The sequence below is a fragment of the Lytechinus pictus genome, chromosome 7 (genome assembly GCF_037042905.1).
Source record: "Lytechinus pictus isolate F3 Inbred chromosome 7, Lp3.0, whole genome shotgun sequence".
In the NCBI taxonomy this organism is placed as follows: domain Eukaryota; kingdom Metazoa; phylum Echinodermata; class Echinoidea; order Temnopleuroida; family Toxopneustidae; genus Lytechinus; species Lytechinus pictus.
In genome coordinates, this window is record NC_087251.1 from 21,647,783 (window position 1) to 21,674,952 (window position 27,170).

Genomic DNA, 27,170 nt, shown 5'->3' on the forward strand with positions numbered 1-27,170 from the left:
ATATTTTAAAAAAAAATGAAATTATGGCATCTACGCTTTGTGGTGAAACAATTGGATCAATATAATCATTGAATATGCAACTAGTTCAGCTGATGTTACCATTGCCCCACTTCTTAAGACTATTTTATTAGATGAAATTATAATTATTGTAGTTTTGTGCTGCAAGAAAAGAAAAACAATGCAAACTCCAAGTTAATGTATATGTTAATCATTATTGCTGGAACTTTTGTTAAAAAAGATATTTCATAGAATTTATAAAGAAAAATATATATAGGTAATCAAGATTTTAGAAAAGAACATATTAAGGGACATGGCAGCACAAACATCAGCTCATTAATTGCATATTCAAGATACAGAGTTACTCTTTCACCTAAATTTAATCTCATATTGGGTCAACTGTTACATTTCATTTGACTTTTATAAAATAAATAGCACTAATAATGATCCAAAATAATGAAAGAAGTTAGACAACTTTAAAGCTCAATTTGTATTGATCAATTAAAATTTATTTTTGGGGTTTCCAACAAGGGGTTTTTCATCAGTGGCATATTAGGATGGGGAGGGGGTACAAGGGGTACATATTAGGAGGGGAGTGGTGCCAGGGGTACATATTAAGAGGGGGAGGGGTACATGGCCCACACGCCATTTTCAGGAAGAACAAAGAAAATAAAAATAAAGGGGGAGGGAATGGCCTAAATCGGATACAGTTGTGTCATAAAGGATGATACTGACATTGATATATGAAACATTATATCCTGGAATTGATATTTCTATGTTAGAACCATCTACTTGTATTACAAAATCAATTTGAAAGCTTGGTCCATCAAAGTTCATTAAGGTGATGTATAATACATGTATAAATAACAAATTCTATACAGGAAAAAAGAGGGAGGAAGAAAATTGTTATCTTTGGTCTTATAGGATGGGGATAATGACAGCTGATAATGGAATCATTGCCATTTGCAATAATTGTTTATATATATATATATATATAATTGCAGCTTGAGGTGATTTGTAGAAAGATTCGACTTCAGTCATGTATTAAATGACATTAGAAAATTCAATCACCACTGCTATTAGTAATTCTATCAGATTCCATAAAATGAATTACAAGGTCATATAAATGACACCAACATGAATACAGCAGGCTACAACAGATGATTAATGATAAGTGATTGCAAGGGTATATATTAAAAACCATAGAATCTATTGAATTCTGCAAAATGTAAAATAAACGATGGTTGAAACTTAGCAACACATAATCTATAATATTATCTCATTTCATATTGTATTGGTCTCGAGAGATAATATACTGGAACATAGCTATTTAAAAGGTTTTGATGTTATCAGACAAAAGGGGGAAAAAAGGGAAGATGAATTTACAAAGGTTTCTGTATTCAATGTCACAATATCATCAGCACAATAACCATTAATGAACAAAAGTCAACCGCTTCATCTATGACATAGTTTTTGTAATTATAAAATATTTCTTAGATTTGATTTCAATTAAACTACTTAGATTATACAGGATTTTAATAAAACTACTTTCTGGCAGGGTACTTCCTCTTCTTTGCAAAATGAACTAACACAAGAGATGAGTCATGAACATACATCCAAAGTTCATGACCTACGTAGTCCATGGCAACTCTTGATATCAATTAAATCTTTTAACACAAAGATGATTTTACTACATTCAAACTGATTTTTCATGGTTAATTGCCCTCTAATCCCCTTTACAGATTTTACTCTACTTAACTAAAGCTTGTTTTCAAAGCGACTACTTTTAACCTGTCGGCTACAAAAATTGCATAATTTTATTGGCCAATACATTTTCTCACATTTTCCATAAAAAGGGTTGGGCTTCGGGGAATGCAATGTTTGTTTTAATGTCTTATGTGGAAATGGTAAGTTTATGATTCTTAGCAATATTTTTAAATGAGGCATTACGTGTACAAAATCAATATTGCTGTTGGGAAAATAATAGGTGTCAGAATGTCAGTATTTGTAAGAGGAAAAAGCCCCATGGCACAACATATTCTCCCTTTTTTTCAGTATTAAAGGATATTCTGATACTATGATAAGAAGTGACCAGTTACATGTACTATTCATTACAAATATCAAAAATAAGTTAGCACACATAATACATCAGAGAAAACAAATAATGTCCATAACAACCAATCTGAACTCATAATATTGCACTTTTCAACACGGACTTGCACATGCATTATAGGCACGTAGGAATAAATAACAAGTCCACAGTGTAAATATGTATATTACAAATGCATAATGAATTCATGTATTCCCATTTGGATACATGTAGGATAGATAATTATATGTACAATATATTTACTATTCATTTATTAGTATTCCTGCATGACTGAGCCAGCTCTAATATTTACCATTTACATTTCAATTACACAATAACTGTTTTCAATATAAAATAGACAATATCATTATTTTCATAACGCTACTTCTCCCTTTTATTAATCCCCACATGAACCCCAGTGGCCCATAACACAAAGCTTAGCAATGATCGTAGAACATTTTTCTACGATTGATTCCATTGGCTATAATGTACAATCAATTGTAGAAATCAAGCATACGATTTATCCCTAATCGATTAATCGCTTGTGTTCAGGAACCAGATCAGGTTAAAAAAAAAATTCTCATATGGTTTGAAAGAGAGTGTATTTTTCATGTGTTTTTTAATGATGAAAATACTAAGTGAAGGCAAGATTAGAAGATATACAGAACAAGAGTAGAAGCAAATAAAATCTAATATTTAGGCCCTGGTTTGTTCTAAACTTTATATATTTATCACATGACACCTTAAGGTGCAATGTAATATTAAATGTCTTCACGAGCACACTAATAACTTGGTCTGAATCCTACGATCCATTTTAGTCTTAGTATACAAAAAATCTGTTCTGACACAGAGCAATAGACAATCTCCTTTTCATTATAACACTTAAAATACAAATGTTATTTTTTAATTAACAATTAATGTGTGTATTTTTTCATCATCAATTTCAAATGTACTTACACAGTAACATTAGAGAGTTTTAGATTTCTCATCCATAATATGGAATCATTTGCTAAGGGGGAACTCAGCAATTCTACGCATGTGCGAGGTAGTGCATCCCAAGTAGCCAATCATTTCACAACTGTTCTCTGGCAATTAGACGTGTTCGTTGAATTTGCAGCTTGGCAAGCTTGACTGCACAAATTCAAACATCACATATGATTTGTAAAGAGATGGATGGATGTAGACTACTGTGTGTTGTCTTCATGGATCAGCTATTTTGACAAAATTTCCCATGCGATCAAAATATGATTGCATTATACCCAGTGTCGACAAATCATGGCACTATTTTACTTGAAGTATTTTGTAGGGTAGCGTTGCATCACTTCATATGAAATCTAAAGCAAGATATTTGCAACATGGAAGAAGGGAAATGCAATGTACATCTCAGTGAATGATACAGAAACTATCAGTGATAACATAACTTGCCCTCAAAATCATAGCTCAACACAAGCTTGAATATTATATTGAATCTCAGTGAAGTTATTTGTTTGGCAGTGAAGTCCCTTCAAGAGATTTTCAAGATGGTATGTGAGGTAAACGTGCAGCAGTGACGATTGTTCCTAAAATTGCCTATAAAACTTTTGCCACGAGAGATCAGGGTCTCTTTAATACTACAACTTGTGATCAATTTCAAATGTCAAATAATGATTGTGATTTGTTGAAAGTGGGTATGGTGAATGAAATGTTCTTAATTGGTCACTGTCACTTTGCTATTTGTTACAAACCTTCCTACAAAACTGACCAGGTAAACAATCATATCTTGGAAGGCAATACAATGAGGGTTCTCCAGGGACCCATCTTATAAAGAGTTACAATTGATTTTAATCATCAATGTCAACTACTGATAGCCAGCAACACAATGCAAAAGTATACAATGTACTTTCATAATAAATAACAAACATAAGTACACTCCAGATGCTGAATTGTCGCTCTGGTGGATTTTCAGAGTTGAGACTGATCTAAAGCAATTGCACCTCTTCCAGGGCTCTTTGCATACATAGCCCAGGTGGGTGTTTCATAAAGCAGTTTGTAATTTAAAAGCGACTTTAAGAACGACTGGTGAACCTTTATTTCGCGCTAAATAATCACCAATGAATATCTAATGGTGAAAGGATCACCAGTCGTTCCTAAAGTCGCTCTAAACCTACGAACAGCTTTATGAAACGGCCCCCTGAAATACAGCTCGAAATTTAGCCTAGACAGTCACTTTAAAGCTAGCCCCTCTTTTCATATTTCCTCATGATAGTCTGGAAGAGAAGCTGTAGTTGGCATATCCATCATTCAAGAAATAGTTCATAATGACTTACAGAGGATTGTCAGTCTTTCTGTGTTCTTCATTGAGCAAAATGTTTTCTCCGAAACTAATGGCAGTAAAGGAAGTGGGTGGGTGATGGGTGCTGTTGAGTCTGTCTTGGTGTCCCATTTCTTGTTCTCTTGAATTCTAAATTGAAGTGGTCTTACGGGTGGCTCATCTTGAAGAAGATTCCTATTAGGTATGAATGCCATTTGATATTTCTGATAGCTGTGAGGGCAGATGGTGGAAAGCGGTGGTTGATCCCATCAGAGCCATCTCTGTGTTTCTGACTATTCCTTTTGTCAGAGTAGTTTCCTGAGTTGGCTAATCTAGGTGAAGACAACCTCTTCGTATTGTTATATACCATGCTAGGAGATCGGTGCAAGTGTTGGAAGAAGGCAAGGATAGACAATGCTACCTTGTTTCTCTGGGTTCATTTCTAAAGCTTTAATTGACTCTATGAATTTATGTGAACCGAGGTGCTGACACTGTGGATGATAGTCACTTGGAATGACTGCAAAGTCAGCAAGGAATGATGCTGCCAGACGTGGAAGCAGTGGTCATGATAATGGTGGATGCTGTAAGATCCTAATTTCTAGTTGTTCACAGGACTCTCTTGAGAATTCTCTGAGGTTATGTTCTCTAATTTTGCCTAACCTGATGAGAATTGTCTCTTGGTGTGACTACAAAGTCTGATAGGATTGATGCTGCCAGAATTGGAAGTAGTGGACATAGCGATGAGGATGCTGTAAGATTCTCATTTCTTCACAGGACTCTCTCAACATTCGCTCTTGAAGCCATCCCTGGTGATGATCATCTCTTGGTACTACTACAAAGTCAGCTAGGACTGATGCTGCAGGAGTTTAAAGCAGCTCCCGTAGTGCTGGTGGATGCTCAAGATCCTTATTAATAGTCGTTCACAGGAGTCTCTAGAGACGTGTTCTCTGAAGTAGTCGACCATGGTGAGGATGAACACTGTCTCTTGGTACGACTGCAATGTCTACTAGGATTGATGCTGCCTGAGTTTGAAGCAGTGGTCATGGTGCAAGTAGATGCTGTAGTTCCTCATTTCTTGTTATTCACAGGACTCTCTGGAGGAGTGTTCTCTGACGTAGCTGATCCTGATGATGACTGTCTCTTGGTGCGACTGCGAGGTCTGCTAGGATTAATGCTGCTAGAGTTGGAAGAGGTGGAAGCGGTGCTGGTGGATGCTGTAAGATCCGTCTGAGTACTGATCCCTGGGACCTCGCTGGAAGGTGTCTTCTCATCACCTGTTATTCAAGAAATTTGAGGAGGACACAATTTAATTCAAGGAAACTCTCACAATATATAAGGAATACATATCTGTACTTCAAATAGTCAAAAAGACACAAGTAAAAAAAAAAAGAGTACATGAATAACTATTCCCAAGGATTGTTTGAATTTAGGAAAGTGAAGGGTAGACTGCGTGAAAACTTTTCAAAGCAAAACAGGAGATTGAGAATATCTTTACTGTTGATACTACACAGATTTTATTTTGAAAGAAGAATTCATACTTAGCAAAATACCAGCACATTTCCTGGTAACAGTAGCTGGCATTGTGTCCTTGTATTTCATAGCTAGGATAAATGAATTTAAGAACTACTTGATCAAAATAATTTTTAGGAAATACAAGGATATGATGATACAAGCTACCAATGCCTGAAAATGTGCTGGTATTTTCGAATGTATATTAGCATTTTAATGAATTGGGCTCCTGTCCATATTCCATCCCATTGTATGAACTGACAAGCAGATTTATTCTATTTCTAATTTCTAGTTATGGCACATGAAAATTGAACATGAGTTGTGATTCTTCATCAGAAGTCTATCAAATTGATTATACATGAAGCCAGTAAAAACCTCTCCATATGCCTAATTCTCTTTGAATCATATTATCACAATGCCATCCCACTTAACACATATTTCCATATTGCATGACAATTAGATAAAATAAAACTATAGATAAAATAAAAATCAATTAAATGTATGTCATATATTTTTAGCAAAATTAATATGGCTCCAAAACAGATATCAGGTTGTCCACATTAAATACAAAGATGTGATGACTAGAATAGTGGTATGTAGGTATGGAGTGGACAAAATAACAAAAAAAATGGGGCCTCGGAATGGGCTAATCCTAAACAGGACGGCCTTGGACATTGTGTAACAAGCACAGCACAGCTTACCTCTGGGTTCCTTACGTCCACCAAGTCTTGGTGAGTGCTTCTCACCGCTCCCTTGGCTACCGGTTAGCTTGACCGAAGAGGAGAGAGAGGAGGAGAGAGACAAGGGAGGCTGACCTGGCTGGATCATGCTGGCAAGTAGTCTCTCAGGCTGGGAGAAGCGATTAGGGCGAGTCACGCTGCTGGAAGGGGACACCTGGGGCTTCTCTGCAGATGGAGCATTGTGGGTTTTAGAGAATGGTTGGTGTAAGAAAGGTGGTGAAGAATGGGTGATGCAGGAAGGGTGGTGCAGGAAGGGTGGTGACGGAAGGGTGGTGACGGAATGGGTGATGCAGAATGGGTGGTGCAGGAAGGGTGGTGAAGAATGGGTGATGCAGAATGGGTGGTGCAGGAAGGGTGGTGACGGAATGGGTGATGCAGAATGGGTGGTGCAGGAAGGGTGAAGAATGGGTGATGCAGAATGGGTGGTGCAGGAAGGGTGGTGACGGAATGGGTGATGCAGAATGGGTGATGCAGAATGGGTGGTGCAGGAAGGGTGGTGACGGAAGGGTGGTGGAGGATTAATGGTGGTGTAAAAAAGGGTTTTGAGGATAAATGGTAGTAGATGAGTGGTGGAAGTTGGGTGGAGTAGGAAGGTTGGAGGATGATTGGTGGAGGACATGTCGGGTGGAGGATGAGTGATGTAGGAAGGTTGGAGGATGGGTGGTGAATGGATGGTGGTATATGAGTTGTGTAGAAAGGATAGTGGAGGATAGAGGGAAGGTGACAGCAGATAGGTTATTGGTGATGGGTGGAAGGGGGAGTGGAGGAAATGTTAGAGAGTAGATGTAGGGAAATTGTGGATGGGGGGTGGGAAGACGAGGAGATTTATCAGTGGTAGTTGGGTGGTGGAGGATGGTTGGTAAAATATAAAGGAATGGTAGGTAAGAATAACAGAGAAGTGACAAGGAGGAAAAGGTGAAAGAAAAAAAAGCAAAGAAAAAAATGAGTCATAACACATTTAGAGACCATAAACTCCTTTTGTAACTTTACATGAATAACCCTTCAAATTTTCTGACAAGTTTCTGTCTTGTTTGGGTGAAAATAATGAAGCATCAAGGGGAATTTTGGGGGGATATTGATTTCATTATTTATCCTTTTTATTTATCATTTTTATGCAAAATGATAGTACATCTCTCGAAAATGACCATATAAAAATGCATAAGTAACACAATCTTCTATGTACATACATCCAAAGAATACATTATAATCATGGATACTGATATTCATTTAAATGTTGAATAAAAGCATTTAAGAAAAATGATAGAAAAAAACCCTGTCAACATGAAATAATTCAAAAGGTAAAAAGATCTACTCAAAGTCCTGTTAAACAAATGAGAGGTAATCATTTTAGTAATATGATAGAAACGAATATGGTTAATCAGATAATTAACAACATTATGAAAATATCATTTGTCAAATGTATAATGGGAGTTAATGGTTTTATTCATTAGTGTGATGAAATCAGGAATTCTTGCTCAAGATGAGTTATGAGTTAAAACCTTTATTGCAATTAAGGGTGTTAAATTATCAAATTGGGGTCTGTTTAATTGATTGAAAACATATTCAGCCTCTGAACAAGAAATCAATTTTCTTATTCAACCATACAATGTTAGGTACTGTACATATTCCATACATAAAAATACAATTATGTAACTATCATTTCATTCTTAAATATGCCACAAAGTTAGCTCAGTAACGTTTTTTTTTGTACAGGATATCAAGCCAATTAAAAATATTGGAGACGCATGATAATTTTTTTTTGTCATCAAGTGAAGAAAACTTTGGACCATCAAATCTGTTTTAAAAAGTTAGCCCTACCTTTCTTGAATTGCACAGATGCATAAAGGTCTGGACCCAACATTCAACATAAATATCATGATGTCATTATGAAATCATTGACTTAAAAATGAAATCATGATGATCTAATTGGTTTGTCCCCTATTAAAATTTGATAATTTTCATTTCTGAAGCGTATATTCAGCATAAAGGGGAATAATTTTCTCAGAAAGACTGAACACATTGAAAATGTTACTGAGCAATGATTTGTGGCACCAAACATGTACATGTATATTATCAAGGCTTCAAGCAAAGTGTTCAGAAAATAGAATCACCATTCACTGGGTGCCTAGACTTATATATATAGAATATTGATCATGCAATATTCCTATAAACATTCATCAACACAAATTTTTAATAGACTACTGACAGCCTGCAATGGAATGACTACACATAATTACTTCTTGCAATAATACATGAAATAATGGTGATTTTAATGTTGATTAGTGCTTTTTGATCTAAACAGACCTTTTCTCACAATCATGCACAATACCAATTCATCAACCCTCCACCCCCCCAAAAAAATGTATACATGAAAAAGAGCCATTGCATTTTTACATATCAATTGGGAGAAACTTTGATAAACACAGGGGAATGTTCTTCACTTTACTATGGACATATGCATAATCACAAATTGACAGTGAAAACTTTCTTTAAAAAAACACATCAAATCCCTATAATGCAATCACTTAATATTTGCTTTTGACAAAAAATAGAATGAACCATTCAGGTATACGTTAGTAAATTACCCATTTACCTGCCAACAATTTTTCACCAAAATGAGGCAATTAATCTCCTCAAAGCTGCTGTGTTCAGTAATGGCCTCACAACGCAGCCAAACAAATCAATACGCTGCCATTATCTCATCTTAATTTTGCTATGAAAAATATTTCCACTGGAGTGGAGTTATCACTATGGCTTGTTTGATCATTGGAGACGTGCACTGATATTATCTTGGTGATGATGAGGGCATTACAAACATCCTGACTGATCTTAATTAGTGCCTATCCTCACATCTTATAGATACAAGTTTATGATTCACGAAGAAAGATGGAATAATTAGGGTAGAAGAGAAAAAGGGTGAGAAATGGGATATAGATTCAAAGATAGGTAAAAGCCAAGGAAGAAATGTGAGATAAGTGAGGACAGGGAGTAAAGAAGGGGCAAAGAGAAAGAGAGAGAGAGGAAGAAAGAGAAGAAAGTCAGAGAAAGATCAAGAGCATGCAAAAGAGACAAAGAGAGACAGAAAATAACATGAGATATATATAGAAGAGAAAAAAAATATTTCACATTTCCCACTCAGCTTTGGTGAATTTCTATACTGAAATTATTGAACAGTTATGATTCATTCATCAAATTGTCCTATCATCGAATGAAAAATAGTGAGAGATGAGATGTTGGAATTAGGAAAATGTATTGAATCATTAATTTCTCATCATTTATGAAGAACACACCTTAATTTATTACAGTGGCTGAGTTGATATAGATGTATAATAGATAGGCCTATAGATCTATGATTAATCAATTTTTATGGAGTCATGAAGATTGGATGGGTAAAAAAAGGAAATTGCCTACATAATTTAAAAGTTAGAAGCTTTTACTTAAAAGTGCATGTGTATGACCAGCCCTCAGTTACTTTCCTATTATTTTTTTCCACGAGGCTTCCCAACCCTTAATACCCCCTTTTAGTAGAATACATTGATCTAATTTGCATTGCATTACACCATCTACTAGTAAACTGAACAGATTTAGAGTTCTAGATTCTCTCCGAAACTAGGTCTTCATGTCTGAAGACTTCAAATATTCCTTAAAATCATGCTCATCTCCTTAATCGAGCAAGATTATGGAATTGTGCCAAAGAAAAATCCATAGTTATATCTAGATGAGCATTAAAGTGAGATGTTCAAAATACAACACCAAAATGAATGTTAGGATCTACAAAGGTCACACTTATACTTAAAAAGTCTAATACTGGTTGCCACTCTACCAATATCAATATAGTACCTACATGGTTTATAATCAGTAGTGTCTAATGAAAATATGAGGGAAAAATGAGGGGGATGTTCTTTTTTTTCAAGAACTTTAATGATATATCTCATTACGACATCAAATTCTATTGAACCCAATATCACAGCAAATTATTAATATCTAGGCAGACGATCATATATAACAAATTAACATTATTTTCCTATTTGCACAAGTTTGTGGAAGCTACTGGTATGACTGCGCTAAAAATGAACCTGAATATGTTCATATTCTACTTGAAGTACTAGCCAAATAAACTTCGCCAATGCGTCGCCAATAACCAAGAGCAGAATAAATCCTAGATCATTAAAAGATAAAAGGGATACATCAATTACAAGAATAAGTGCTCTCTGGCAAGATCATATTGTGAATTTCTTGAATGTTATCAAAATGGGAGATAAGTATATAATTAATGAAGGGAAAACTTTGGCAGTCTCACTCATTGCATGTCAATCTTCAGTTTTAGAGGGAAATGGGTTTCAAATTATCAGGTTTTGGAATAAGCCATTCTTATGACCAATGTCAGGGGCTGCGATCCTGAAAAAAATGCACTTTTTACGCAAGAAAAATGCCCCTCACAGACATGTTCTGTGCCCCATTTCACCTGAGAGAAGGGCCTGTTTTGTTTTACCGAGTGCCCCTTTGCCTTCTCATAGGTGCCTGTTCTACACATCAGATAAGTTGTCCTGATCACAATGAGAGAACTTTTGGGTGATATCATAACTCCACATGAAAACAGAAGAGACAATAGTCATACATTCAATAATTTATGAGAATGGTGAAAATTTTGAAGGATATTCATAACTATCATATTCATTGCATAATATTCATCACATCATATATCCATCATATCATATCCATTCATATTACATCCAGATATGTATCATATCATATATAAATTGATAGAAATTTTAATGTTAATTAAGCAAAATCATGGTTTGCATCGATACTAGGAGAATACTGGAAGTATGGAAGCCTTAAAGTACACCAAGGTGATCAAGAATGAGAGAAACAAGTAAAATGAGTATTAAAGACCAAAAAAGGAAGCAAGGAAACCGTGACTGATTACAAGTCTAATAATTGCAAGTCAATTTCACAATCCAAAATCAATATTTCTTGCGATTGATTGCATATTTGTTTCATATATATTTGAATACAATTATTCATCATTTTTTAACTCTTGGGCCACTTCATGAAATTATTGACAACATGCAATCTGTTACCACTGTCAGTTTTAAAGCATCCATAGACAAGAAATACATAATATAAAACTCTTTTGCCAGAATTCAAAAAAGAAGTTTAACCCCCTGGTCTAAATTTAAACCTTAGAAGGGGTTCAATCTTCTTTTGAGAATTTGGGCCTTTATGATTTGGAATACTGTTAACAAGAAGTAAAAAGTCAATCAATGTCTGAAGAAAAAATAATCATGCAATGAAGATAAAGGTGATTACGGAGGAGGAAGAATGGGTGAAAAAATATATGGAAATAGGTTTGGATTGGTTGGAATTATCTTCTCTGCAATTGGTTGGATGGAATTTTCATGCATCTTAGAATGGCTGACAAAAAAAAGGTTTTTAAACATACCATACATGAGGAATGTTACCACTGATTTGTGTCTTGAAGGAGAGTAATACACACATTCTTTTTAGGATGGAAAAAAAATGTTTAAAGAAATTAGCTCAATCGAGTACGTATATTTCTCTCTTGCTCATTTTCAAGGACAAGTTTTTTGTTTAAGATGATTCTCAATCACTACAATACCATTCAAGTGAAATATATTCCATATTTCAATTGATTAAATAACTAAATACTGTGATTTTAGATATTATCATAATCCTGATTAGTTTGTTTTGATGCCGGAAAGTACCATAAATGTAAAGACATATTGGAGTATGTCATTTATAAGAGGCTTTCAAAAGAATAAAAGAAAAATGAAAACGACAACTCCTTTAAAACGTTGACAAGAAAACTTGAAGGACTGAATTTAAAAAAGATTCAATCATAAGCGAGGTTGAAATCCCTAGTAGGGTATTTAGCTTATATTAATACAACCCCCCCCCCCCCAAGATGGGGTCAAACATCTACCCCTTGCCCCTGTTGGCCAAATTCACAAAGTCACTTTTTTTAGGGAGGGGTAGGGGACACAGGGGGCATTACATCAACTAGAAACAACATTGTGACTCAAATGTGTACACAATTTACACCGATACGATAAGCCTTAAGCAACATCAAATAAAACAAAATGTATGAACTGTTTATACGTCACAGACAAGAAGCAATTAACAGGAGAAACAACAATGTTATAAGAATATAAATTATGTCTAATGCAAGAAAGTAATAGCCAAAAGCATAAAATCATATCAAACCAAACAAAACTGGATATACCAAAGAATGAATAGCTGGTTTTGGAAAAAAAAGCATGCAATGAAAAAAAAAATTAAGTCAAAAGAAAACATTCAAACCACCAGAACCCCCTCTGAATAGAATGCAAAAGACTATCCGAGTCCTTCTTTTAATCGTATGAAGACCTTCTAGTTTAAAATATGATTTACTAAATATTAATTCAAGATACTATTTCCCTTTATCTTGACCTCAACCAATCATGTTCATTAACCCTTTTTGTCCCACAAAGTTTAATTTGACCTAAATTTCTTTACACAATAGAGCCAAAGTTTAGGAGAAAATATTCGTTCCAATAATATTATTCTGAAAATTCCCAGCTTATACTACGCTTGCTCTCTCCTTACTTCTTCCAAATTTTGATAATTTATTATTTTGCTTAAATGATTAATTTTTATAGATATATTGCTTAGACTACATAATATATCAGAAGATATAAGACTGGTGAATTAATTTCACTACCTATCATTTTATTTGTTATTTGTGCACAGTTTTCCCAAAGTATAAAATAAATTTAAAGACACACACAGTGAATGTATTAAAGTGTACTCCAGGAGGCCCAAAAGACCAAATAGATAAGATTAGAGTAAGAACAGGTGAAATATTAGCAATCATCAACATAGAACCAATACAGTGAACATCAAACCAAGAAGAGAGTGCCATGGTAAGTTTGTTACCCGTGGACTTTGACGTAAATTGAAGCTTTGATGGTAAGAGGGAGCCCTTCGAATCCACATTGGTCAGGCTGCTGGTTGGGCCGCTGCCGGATGCCTCAGGGCTAGTGAAATACCTGGTGTCTGATTGATGCGTGCAAGGAAGGGCAAGTTATTCATAAAGGTCAGTTCTTTAAAACTAAATGCATCTTTCTCTAATAAACAGGGTAATAATTAGAGTTCATCTGTATACATACATGCATCTGTCTGTTCATCATTCAATAAAATCAGGAACATTCATTTTATTATTTCCATGAAACACCCCCTTTACACCTATAACAGGGAGTCCACACAACATTTCTCACAATTTTTCCACAAACTCTTTCTGTTTTCAACAATGACATCATATGAATTTTGCAAATAGAAATGGTCAACATCACATCAGGCTGAAATTCATATCAAGTTTGAGATGAAGGCACTATCTTCAACATGACACGAAGCTAATTTTTAAAAAGTATGTGAAAAAAATGGACATTACATATACACTTATTAAAAACAGCATTAAAATATCCTCTAAAATGTAAAGGAATAAATAGTGCGTTCCCTAACATGGCTTGTTATTGTGTAGAATAGTCTACTTATAATATGCTAAGCTGGTCTGCACTTTATTTCAATTTATATGATAATACACAACAGGCCAATGTGGAAATTCTGCTCTGGATCAAAGGAGTAAAACAAAGAACAAAGACACCCCCAAATAAACGGCTTGAGTTTTTCAATAATCATTATCATTCAAATGATCATTCTTTTTTTTTTTTATTGCATGTAATACATGTATGTACCTCAAAATACATAATACAAAACTGAAAAAAGGGAACAACGTCCAATGTTTCAAAGAGAACCTTATCATGACAGTTATTAAATTATGGGCATGACCATTGTTAAAAGATAATTTATAATGAAATGCAACCAAATATTATTCTTGAATAAAATAGCATCTGTATATTTAATTACTTTGAAATACTGTTTTACATAAATGATGGAAAAATTGGGGAATACACAGCCAATGACTTCACACTGAAAAATAATGGACATGATTGTGCAGTTATAAATAAAATGGCACAGTGGAAATAACAAAACAAAACAAAAATCATAGGAGCATTGCCAACAAAAAAAATTCAATCAAGTGCAAAGCAATATTGGATCCGAAAATCAATGATTAGTCTTGTAATTAAAACAAATCTGCAATTGAATTTGTGTCTGTTCCTTGCAAACATGGAGTAGAACTTGATTTTAATAGGACTTGAATTTGATCATTCTCTTTCAAATTTGGCAATTATTATTTATTTGCAATTATTTTTTTGGGGGGACATCCCCTTAGATTGACAAAGTAGAGGAGTTTTTTATATTTGGAGATGACAAGAAAGATAAGAGTGAACAAAGTATATTAATCTTACAAGAGCTTAAGCGCTAAATCATTATTGATATTCATTATGTATGTTTTATCAGTACTCCATTCAGAAAACTCATTACAGATCACAAATTTTGTCATCACTTGAGCTCAATTTTAGCATTTTTTGTACAATGAGTGTTATGAAAATTACCCATTATGCTAATAACCCATTTCAACTCTATTAAAATTGGTAAACTGTTGATTTTTAGCATCATATTTCACAAATTATCAGGACAATACATGGAATCATTAATCTGACAGAATAATTGTGATAAAAAATACTTCCAGAAGATGTGGTGTCATCACATTCACATGTATTTACAAAATCTATTTACACAATCAATATGAGATTGTCATACCTTGAACTACTGCTTTCAAGAGATTGTAGAAACAGGGTCCTTCAACAGATTAATTAGGAAAAAATTGTTTTTAATCATCAATACGATAAAACTTCAAAATACTTAAATTTTCAATCTGTTAAGAAAGATAGAAGTTGATTACTCGATTAAAAAAAAAATTGCCCAATGACAAGATAAGAATACTTACTCTGTATTTTCTGTCTAGCGAGGGCGGGCTCAAAGACATGGGCAGAGTAGTCCTCAAAAGTTGAACAGTCTTTGTGGTTCTTAACGATGGTATCCAAGTACTTAGCTCTCTCCTCGTAGCTAATAGGCAACATGTTAAGGAATGCTAATATTTTTTAAAAATTAAGGATTTGATGGCCCCCTCCTAAAGTTAAATTTTGCATTTAGATATAAGTCAACTAAGGTTGATTTTTTTTTAAGGGGGGGTCACAGGCACATATCCACAATGCAATGCAAATATCTACTGCCAATAATGCGGCGGTGATAAAAAAATAAGAAATACATATTTAACATGCCTTTAATCATAAGTGGTCAAACTCATTAATTAATAAAATACATGTACATGTAACATGCTAAATATAGTCAGCATTTGGTATCAAATACTATAAAAATCCTAGCTGCAAAAAAAATGCAGGCCTATAAAAGTATAAAAAATTTTCAACAAAAATATAATACATCGATATAATATAATACAACCCCAAGTGGTCAAGCTCATTAATTCGAAAATATGATTTTTGAAAGTAGTCACTTTCAACCAGAAAATAATATGATCGTAATCAAAGGTTTGTTTAGTACTTTCAACATAATCTACCTTTGTAAGTGGACAAACAATCATCTAAACGAAGTCCTCTTAATTCCAAGCTTGCTTTTCCTCCAACTTATCCTTGAGTTCTGCAAAAGTGACCCAGCCAGAGGCTAGTATTTGCATGGATAGTCCGTGAAGAAATATATAACTCTGCCTGATACATACATTCACATCTCCCAAATCAGAAATAAAAATCTGGTCATGTCAGCTATTGCAATCTTGATTTAAAACATTGCAAAGTATTTGCAAACATGATATCATCACACTTGTAAAATTGCTGTGAAATATACCGTTTAATTAAAAGGTGGTTCTTAAAGTGAGAGACATTCACAGGGACAGTTGCAGTGTGACCAAAAGACAATTTTAGTAACTTCTCTCCAATCAAACAATGGGAAATGAAGAATATATATTCCTGTGTACATAATATTTCTATAGAGATTGTGAAAGCATCATTGCAATACACTCCAAAAAATTATGTCCTATTGGGCCCTGTTGCATAAAAGTTACTATAGTGGTAACTTTGTCATCCAATTCCAAGGAATCCTTGATTTTGATTGGCTTATGAGCTCAGTTGCCATGGTAGTTACCATTGGGTGGCAAAGTTACCATTACTTTTATGCAATGATACCTAGGTCTCAGGCAGAATAAGCAGAATAATATATCAGGTATTTTAAAAGTAAATTCTTGGAAATATCTTTTATTCTCCTGGGAAGTGTGAAAGCACCTTATAGCACTTTGAGGCACTCAAATGAAGAGTTTGCCTGGAAGCTACTAATGTCATCCACAGAAGCACCATCTTATAAGATGAAGATTCGGCCATCTTGACTTCTATTCAATCACCTTTCTGTCACTACTAACAAAGGATTTTAAAGGACTGCTGGTATGTTTTCACCCACACTTTTCAGGCACTCATTTTATAAAACAGTGTGGATAAATTGTGAAGAGAAAGAGATAAATGAACAATTACCAAACAGGGACAATTTATTTTGTCATGACACGTGATCCCAAGACGTGTTTTGCAAAACAAACTATCAAGTGTTCCATGAGCAATAGACTTACACTTGCTTCAAAGAAACGTTGACAGGAACATATAGAAGAATGCATGAAGAAAATCAACTTTCAATATTATTTAGTCCATATTCATATTCATAATGAAATGAGCGATAATATTGAAGTGGCTGCAGAACATGTTGCTTTTTTTTCAATGTATTTAAGTAAAGGCTGTGGAAATAGTTATGGCAAGAAGTCTGAGGATATAATAAGATTGCTTTGAGTTCATCACAATTATTATCAACTGAAATGAAAACATATAGATAACAATGATTTACATTCAATCAATATAAAATTTGTAATTTGTTAACTTTTGCCATCAATTAATACATTTATTTCGTAAACTATAAGGAATCCTATTAAAAATAAACAAGCCTATCGCAAATGATTAGGTTTTTTTTTCAACAAACCATCATAGTGTTTAGACTGAGTTTTATTAAATGATTTAAAGGCTTTTTATTTCTAGTAAAGTATGGGCATTTGCCTGAATTCAAAATTGTATAATCTGTCATTTTCAAATTATGCCTCTGAACAAATATGAAGCAAACAGTAAAATGGGTGCACTTTTTGGAGGCAGAGAGGCATAATATCAATGTGAGATGATAAAATAACAGCTTTCTTGTTCCAACCAACACATCAACTAATCTCTCCAAAAACACCTGTACAAAACAGGACTCTCAATAAACTGAAACACGATAACTATTAGGTCTCGGAAAATATTCCATTAGGCCCTACAGGGGAAAGTAGAAGCCAAGATATATTGTTATCATGAAAACATTATCAATTTTCGATGTGGAATAATTATCCCTGCGGTCAATAAGAACCACCTGTCGGACATCGCTCACATGCCAGCATGTCCTAAATTCTTGTGGGGCTACCTGCTTTTGAGCCAAGTTATCAAGGTTTTAAGATGGCTATGACATAACAAAATCCTGTGAAAATTGTTTGGCTGCATGCATTGTTTATGCTTTTTTTGTTCATCTTTTTTATGTAAAAATGTCTTTCAGTAACATATTTATTGTTTGTAATTACTTACAGGTAAACCATAAATCAGGGAACTTATTTTACAGGGCCATATATGGCCATATTTTAGTTTCCCTTTATCATTTTCAACTCCATACTTTGGTATGCATTACCTGTTCTCTTTTTTTTTAATTAAAGGCATTCTATATTATGTAACGTATTTTAAATGTACATGTATTTTACTTGTATGAATGTGGAAATAAATGAGGATGATGATGATGACATTCAAAAGTTTATAAACATTATTTTGTTACCTGCTGACAAAAAGCTCCGGACCAATCATATTCTAAAATATTGGTGCAAAAAAAAAATTGTCCAAACAAAAACGAACTAGTGACATCATACATGTCACATTTTTTCCCGTTTTTATTTGGACATTTTTGGACAGTTGATGTGTGTATTAATGAAAGCACATTTATGGAAATCAATTTTGGTGATTAATCTCACGTCATTATCTACACATTAAAAAATGTTGCTGAATTTGTCACGTCATATCTGAACCAGGCTTGATATATGGAAAGCAACTGGTATAGAGAAAGTAAAGTACAGGCTGTAATTATAGCACAATCAAACCTGGATGAAAAGGGCAAAAGAAATAGCAACCCATTCCATACATTGGACCGTGAATAGTGAAAAGGGAATGTTATATGATATCCATTTTCAAACATGCATGTAGCACATTATTAAATTATGTGTTCATGACTGAAAGCTGAACCCAGAACTACATAGAGAGTTCTTTTTTTTATGGGAGTAATTGAAAATCAGTTCAGATTTCTGCAATTTTTACGAGCAACAATTCATATGATGGTATGCATGATATACCAGATGGCACGCTAGGTTAAAATACCCTTTGAAATGCATCACAATTATTGTTTAAACAGAGTCTCAAGTTACCTCATGCCCAGATATCGAATCTGCCCTGATTGTTCCATATTTTCAATTCTGCTGGTTACTCAAATATTGGATTGCTCTTAGAGCCCAGTCACCATAGGGGCCACTTTACACTGCTTCTCATTAGTGAATTCTGGGTCGAAGATTTGTTAAACATATTGTCACCCAAAATATCACCAAAATGAACTTCATAATAGAGATGGACATATCAATTTATACTTTGAAGAATTCTCAAAATATAGAAAATAAAAAATATAAAGAATTAATGAAAGAATGAATAAATCATCAAATAGTAAATGAATCATTTAATTAATGAACAGATAATAAATAATGAATGTAAAATAAATATACAAATGAATGAATGAACTAATGAATGAACAAACGAATGAATGAATGAATGAATAAATCAACAGATAAATAAATAAACAATGAACATGAAATAAATATACAAATGAATGAATGAACAGATGAATAAATCAATAAATAAATATGAAATATAGAAATGAATTAGTGAATGAATGAATGAATGGTTAAGTAAATAAATAAATAAATGAATGAATGAATAAATAAATAAGTAAATGAATAAATAAATACATGAATAACTAAACAAATAAATGAATAAACAAACAAATAGAAATTGAAACAAACCACAGACCAAAATGTGACCACTTCCACCAAATATCTTACAGTAATAACACTTTTTTTGCCAGTGAGCCCCTCCCTAATCAAAACACAAAGTGCAGATAATCCTAAAGCAACTTTTCGACTTGCATTCTTGTACATGAGCTGCCAATATACTACCCATTTTGTCAATGGGAACACACCCAGAGAAAGATACTGGCATGCAACTCGATCTCCTCTGATTGATGTGAATAGTCCCACTGCCTGATTGCTTTTATCATTCACACTCCATTACAAAGCCTTCAGCAAAACTATGCATATTTTCACTACCTTTTTAACTGCAATGGATACCTGGTGCCATTATCACATGATAGTTTTATCAATTAAAGCAATTTGCCACTTTATAAATATTTGACAATTGAGGCATTCGAGGAAATATGTCCTTACAATGTTTGGACAAATAGATGTCACTTTGCAATCACCTACAACATTTTCATCTGAAAGAATCAGGATTTGAAAGGCAGATTATTTAAAAGAAGATGGAGAAAAAAAAGTCAGAAAGAATAGAAAACTGAACATGTTCAGCACACCTTAACACAAAATACCAAAACCAAAACTTTCAGTTCATGGTCAATTATGGTAAAGAAGAAATAACAAATGAAATCTCTCATGCAAGTAGATCCAAAATACCATTGCACAGAGCATAGATCATAGAAAAGAATAAAATTTCACAACAATACACACTAAAATGCATCAAAATACTCCAAACTAGAGATAAAAATAAATGGTCTTTCCCTATTCTGCATCTGATACCTGGACCACGTTATTTCCAATGAACACCATTTTGACAATTTCTTGACCCATTTCCTGACTAAATATCCTCCGTTTAGTGTCATTAACTGGACCATTCAATAGAATCTAACAGACTAAACCGGAAACTAGTTCATCCATCACTCCAATTGAAACACCCAAAATGGACCCTCTGGAAGTCACAAATACAAAAATGTCACTTCTTCCTGATACAGTTTTGGTAGAGAGGAGAGGAAATTTTTGTCAGTATGTGTTAAATTTTGTTCCATTAACCCATTAACCCTACATTTGGAGTATGTCGGCCTTAATATCAGGCTTGATCCCATTTGATTACACATGATTTGGGAGGCTTTTAGTGTCAGAATTTGAAGTGTGTTGGAGGCAAAAGGACACATGAGTACAAGTGCAAAGGGAGCATGTAGGAATATGGGGTAAATACTGAAGTAATTTGATCAGTCCAATACCATTTGCCCTAACCCCACACTTAGTCTCATTTCACTCGAGATAAGTCATTACATCTAATAATAATTTGGTATATTGTATAAACTTATTTTTTGTGGTACTTTAATTATTGCTATATACTTCACAGTTAATCCAACATAGCCAAACTTCATGTGGCAGATGAAATCAACACAAATATCATGAAAACATACAGTAACTAGAAAATGTACACAATAGTTTCTTTCATTCATTAATTCAAAATATCAGTATGTACAATAATTTATTTCAATACTGCCACTTAGCCCTAAACTACTTTATCTACTTTTGAGTAATCAGCTTTGGTAATCAATCAATCAATGAACTAGAAAAATCACTGAAAGTGATCAAATACTCTTACTCCTTCAATTTTTTTGTGTGTGCCTCAGAATAGAAAACGTCTAGATAAAGCTACTATATTAATTAGGTGATCTGTCAATCGACAGATCAACTATTAATTTCGTACAAATTTTCTTTCTTATTTCTTATTAGGTGATCTATCAATCGACAGATCAATTATTAATTTCGTACGAATTTTCTTTTTATTTATTTATTTATTTATTATTAGGTGATCTGTCTGTTGACAGATCACCTCTTATGTTTCTACGAATTTTCTTTTTTATTTATTTTTATTATTTATTTTTCTTTTTCCACCCTTTTCTTGTTCCACCAAAATCATCAAATCTCTTCTATCAATTTTCATCAAAACATCAATTATGCACAGTAATCATACAATGTGTACGAAACAGGTTCAACGTCAAATGGTCATCGTGACGTCATCTACGCACCATTTTGTAAAATCACATTATCAATCATAAAAAATTAACATTATCATCGAATTAACTTCAGATCCTCGGTCAACTGTCCATGTCATCAACAGTCATGTACATGTCACGACGCTCATGTACGCGCGCGTCAAAATTTTAAAATGCTCAAAATCACTTTTTGACCAAAGTAGAGAATGAATCAGGTCATTTTAACATTTCAAAAATTTGCGCGCGCGCACAGTTACGCGCACGTTCTCGCGCGTAACGGCACTATACAAAATAGGATAACGGAATTAGCCTCCATCAAAGTTTACAGCACTAACCATAGACAATATATGTGCAAAAACATGCCTATACAAAATTCATTATAGCTCTTCAGGAAGTCCGTTGACCCCCAATTTTTTTTCATATTCGAACATAATATGGATGGGAGATATGATTTCATGTAACATTTGACCTTAAATTTACCATGACGTCATCAAAATGGAGTCAGAACTAAAATTTTAAATTTTTGTGTTATGACGTTTTAATAATTTTGCAAATATGACTATAACTCCGTAATATTGTTGGTCGTTTTTTGCCCAGTTTTCGACATATTGTAGCTTGTTTTATACTCTTACTATTTATTCTATATCCTTACCATTTTTGGAAAGAGATCATCATAAAAAATAACAATGTATAGAAGTATATCATTATGTTAAACTTGCACTTGGAAAATTCAATTTCAGGTTATGTTTTATCGTTGCTTTGCAAGTGTATGACAATCACGATGGTCTGATGGTTAGTGCATCTGCCTTGTAATGCGAGGGTCCCAGGTTCGAAACCCATCAGGATCTTCTTTTTTTTTTGGTCTCAATTTGAGAGTGTCCCCTATAAGCCAGTTTCAAGTTCCATTCTGCGCATGATAAGTTCATTCGTACTATTGACATGGTGGTTTAATATTTAATGAGATATTAGCACCAACCTTGATGTCTTGATTATTCTTTTGAATTGTGTGTTATATTACATCCATAAAAAACAATGCGTGCACTAGCAACTGGCATTTCACAGTTGGCCAAGTATTGTTATAAGAAAATGCTAACGCATTCCAAGAAGAAATGCAACAAATACTTCCATCAGTGTTCATTGCTTTGCTATTCTGTTCACCCGGTCTATGCAATTTCTCCATCTTGCTATGTACGGCATGCTTGCATACCTTGCAATGAAATCTACCTATCATAATGTAAGAAATTAAAGGTCATTTGGTCAAAATTGCTCATGAGGTAACTAAAAACTGGTCTATGGATACTGATTTAAAATTTTCAAAACTGGATTCTAGATTCTTGCATTTCGTCAACACAATGCTCACTATTTCGTGTCGTCACTTGCTAAATTGGAATTGACATTCTTTAGAAAGACAAGATCTCTTTATACAACCTTATCTTTCAATGTCTTTCAACAGTATTCAACATGTCCTTTCATTAATAAAACTACGGTTATTATCATGATGGTCATATTGATCTGCATTACCATGGTGATCATAATACAATAATTAGATCGTGATCATGAGATTCACAGACAGATAAAATTCGTCCTCAAGACGAATTAAAATTCTAGTTTATTTTTATTTTTCCGGCCTTTTCTTGTTACCATAAATTCTCAAAATCTACAACATCAATTTTCTTTAAAATATCATCAGTTATGGGGACTTATCATGTCATCTGTATGAAACCAGTTCAAGGTCAAAAGGTCATCATGACGTCATCTAGACGCCATTTTGTAAATTCACATTATCAATCATATCTTCATTATCAATTATCAAAAATCAACAATATTTACATCACATTAACTTCAGGTCAAGGGTCAACTGTCCATGTCATCAAAGGTCATGTAAAGGTCACGACGTGCGCGTCAAAATTTTAAGTTATTTTTGCACTTTTACAGCAAATTGTGTAAAGCAGACACCCCATTTTAACATAATGTAAACTGATATGTATGTGAAGAGATGACATGTAGTGAGTGACATCAAAATATGTTGACTGCCCTCACAATTTCATAATAGCCACATAATTTCAATGACTTTAAAGGACTTCAAATATGCAAATGTTAGTTATAGTGTTAGTTTAAATAATGTCAAAACTGTGTCTTTATGAATTATGTCTCAAGTAAAAGGACATAGTCATCCGTTTATAACCTAATTCATTCAGGTCTCATTTTACCCATACCCACATGTTTACATGACAAGAGCTTTAATGTGAAAGAGATTTTAACTCTTAACATGTTAGAGAAATTGCTGGGCTTTGAGACAAATAGGGATTACATTGTGTCAAATGGAGACTGGCATTTTATATAATTCAACAAACATTCTCTTTCTATACAAAAAATGTATTGTGTATTTGAACTACTACTACTAGTAGTAGTAGTAGAAGTGGTAGTGGTATTAGAAGTGGTAGTAGTAGTAGTGGTAGTAGTAGTAGTAGTAGTAGTAGTAGTAGTAGTAGTAGTAGTAGTAGTAGTAGTAGAAGTAGTAGTAGTAGTAGTAGAAGTGGTAGTAGTAGTAGTAGAAGTGGTAGTAGTAGTAGTAGTGGTGGTGGTGGTGGTGGTGGTGGTGGTGGTGGTAGTAGTAGTAGTAGTAGTAGTAGTAGTAGAGGTAGTAGTAGTAGTAGTAGTAGTAGTAGTAGAGGTGGTAGTAGTAGTAGTAGTAGTAGTAGTAGTAGTAGTAGTAGTAGTAGTAGTAGTAGTAGTAGTAGTAGTAGTAGTAGTAGTAGTAGTAGTAGTAGTAGTAGTAGTAGTGGGTGAGGTGATGCTTTAACTACATTTTGTCAGATAGAATGAAAACAAATATACATATATCAATGTTAATTCATTAATTACAGACATTTGAGTAAAACAGTTCAAAAAATGGCAAAAAATGTAGAATAAAATGGAGTCTTTAATGCGGGTCTTTCACAACTCAGTTGAACAACCGATGAGATTTCTGTGATGCAGGTCATCCACCTGCACAAACTGCAGAAAGCTCCCAAGGATACATCATTGGAACATTGTACACACTGAGACCATGAACTATGAATAACTTTTCTGAATACCATATTATATTAATAGACTGTAAAAGATGTCTTACATGGGTGTTTTCACTGTAAAAGATGTCTTACATGGGTGTTTTCAGGTAATTTAGGCAATATGGGACCCTTTTTGAACAATTTTATGCTAATTAACTTAAACATGTAGCTACAACTATTTGCAATAACAGTAAACACGTATGGAAGAAGTTAACTTTTTCCTGCAGCGTTTAACTCATTTTCGACGGCAATAGCTAGTTTCTGTTGACCAGAGTCAATACTCAACATGAACAGGACAAATGGTGCCTTTTCAATGTATCATTATAGTTCTTGTTCTTATCTTAAATTGTGCATTCTTAACACGTTTAGATTTGTTCATGTGCTCTATAAATTATTTTTTAAGAATAACAAACAGGCAGGTTTTCTCATACACATGATTAGAGCAAAACCAGTCACATTCAAGTCAAGGAGCAATATATTTGTTTTTATCAAGATAGATGAACTTAATGTAGAATTCCTCCCATACCATCTACTCATCCCACCTTCCTTCCTTCTTCCTTCCCTTCCCCAATGATTACTCATTAAGGAAGGGTTGTTGTACCTTTTATTTTAAATGAATAACATACCCACAAGAAATTATACTGTATCTTTAAGATATATATATATATATATATTACAGTGCGTATCAAAAAAAGTTTACACTTCGAAAAAACCCTGGGAATTAAATAATATACAATATGTGGGTAATTTTTTCACATATATTCTTGGGTTTGGGTCTCATCTATCCAATGAAAGTAAAAGTTTTAACAGAATGTTACACTTGAGTGAGTACTGTCCATATTCGTGAAGCCCGCAGAAATCTGTTTGCGCAGAAATGCTTGTTTTAACGCTGTGTCAAGGGGAAAGGGCGAAATCAAACTTACCCTGCGAAACATTTCTCATACATTTCCCTTGCACTTTTCATCAATTGAAAGAAAACGAGTACATTCAAGGATTTTGTGACAATTTTGCCACCCAAATTGAAATTTCAAAACTTAGTAAGCACAACCTTTACCCTTTTTGTGCCAGCTAGATCTGAGGACATAACTGAATCTGAACAAAAGTTTATATCAGACATCTCCAGCATTTTTTCACCAAGTTCTTATTATTTAAAGTGGGTTCACATTTCATTTTTCATTTAATACTTGTTTCTCCACACTTTTCCCAAGCTTGAAAATGATTAACAAAACGAAAATCAAGCCTAAGCCATTTCAAGTAAATCACAGCTCAGTGTAAAACAAATATCGTCAAGATGGCCTATTTTTGGGGGGAGTGGGGTTGGGCGCAATGCACTCTTCGAAGTGTTTTGGGCAAGGAAACAAGTTAAAAAGGTAAAAGATATCTTCAAATTAATTTTACTAGCTAAATTCCATGTGTTCTTCATGATTAAGGTCTACTTTTATTCGCATAACTATTTCAAAGTTCTGTGCAAATCATTTTTCACTAACTTTTCCAAAGTACGGTAAGTGGTGCTCACTCAAGCGGAAATATTTTTTGACAGTTATATCGTCATTTAATTAAATGGACCTGTACCAATCTTAAAATGTGGAAAAAAGTGTAAACTTTTTTTTGATACGCACTGTATATTACACCATTAAGGAGTAAAAAGGAAATTAAAGACATTATAAAAGCTAACATGAAACCTAACGCTAGGCATGTGCATAAGTGGATCGAGTTGTATATTGACTTTTGTTTATTGAGAGTGTAATTGATTCTGTAATGCTTTCAAAGATGGTAAATATGATGTGGAAAATGTGTATTTTTTATGTAACAATTTATTGGCAAAATTATCAAAAGCGTTTTAGAGGTCATCACCTTTAGATTTCATACCTTCAAAGGATGCTGGCAGTCTTGTCTGACCTTTCTACAGTACTTCAGAATGGAGCAGATATTCTTACAAAACATCAATCTACTTCATTAAATTGTAGGGGTGGATATTGATGTTACATCATTTATATTGAGTGCCCAAATACCTTAAAAGTAAACAGATGACACCGAGATCCAATTCAGGTTCATGTTGTACCTTGAAAATCAATTATGAAATTATACAACCAGAACTCTACAATACTTAAAATCATAATGCATGTGAAGGTCTTGTGTGAAATCATGATGTAAATATTGTTTCAGTGCTTTAATACAAACTTAATCTCCAAGTTCATTTAGAAGAAGACAATTCTTCCTGCTTTCCCCTCTAGATAATCTGAGATGTACAAACACACTAATCTGAACCTGACAGGCAATATCAAGGTTTTAAGACAAGAAACTTCTGTAAACTATTGCAAGCATAGAAG

At 33.8% G+C, this 27,170-nt stretch overlaps 1 protein-coding gene across 1 annotated transcript in view; it reads right to left on the minus strand.

The window, feature by feature from the left end:
- Positions 1-1,187: 1,187 nt before the first annotated feature.
- The window catches only part of LOC129264753 (ral GTPase-activating protein subunit alpha-1-like), a 98,548-nt gene continuing 72,565 nt past the window's right edge, over positions 1,188-27,170 (minus strand). Inside the window, exons 41-44 of the mRNA XM_064102201.1 lie at positions 15,540-15,658; positions 13,565-13,684; positions 6,587-6,790; positions 1,188-5,650 (exon numbers count right to left, since the gene is read on the minus strand). Coding sequence (XP_063958271.1) covers positions 5,445-5,650; positions 6,587-6,790; positions 13,565-13,684; positions 15,540-15,658 — 649 coding nt within the window. The 3' untranslated portion in view covers positions 1,188-5,444. The remainder of the gene's footprint in view (positions 5,651-6,586; positions 6,791-13,564; positions 13,685-15,539; positions 15,659-27,170) is intronic.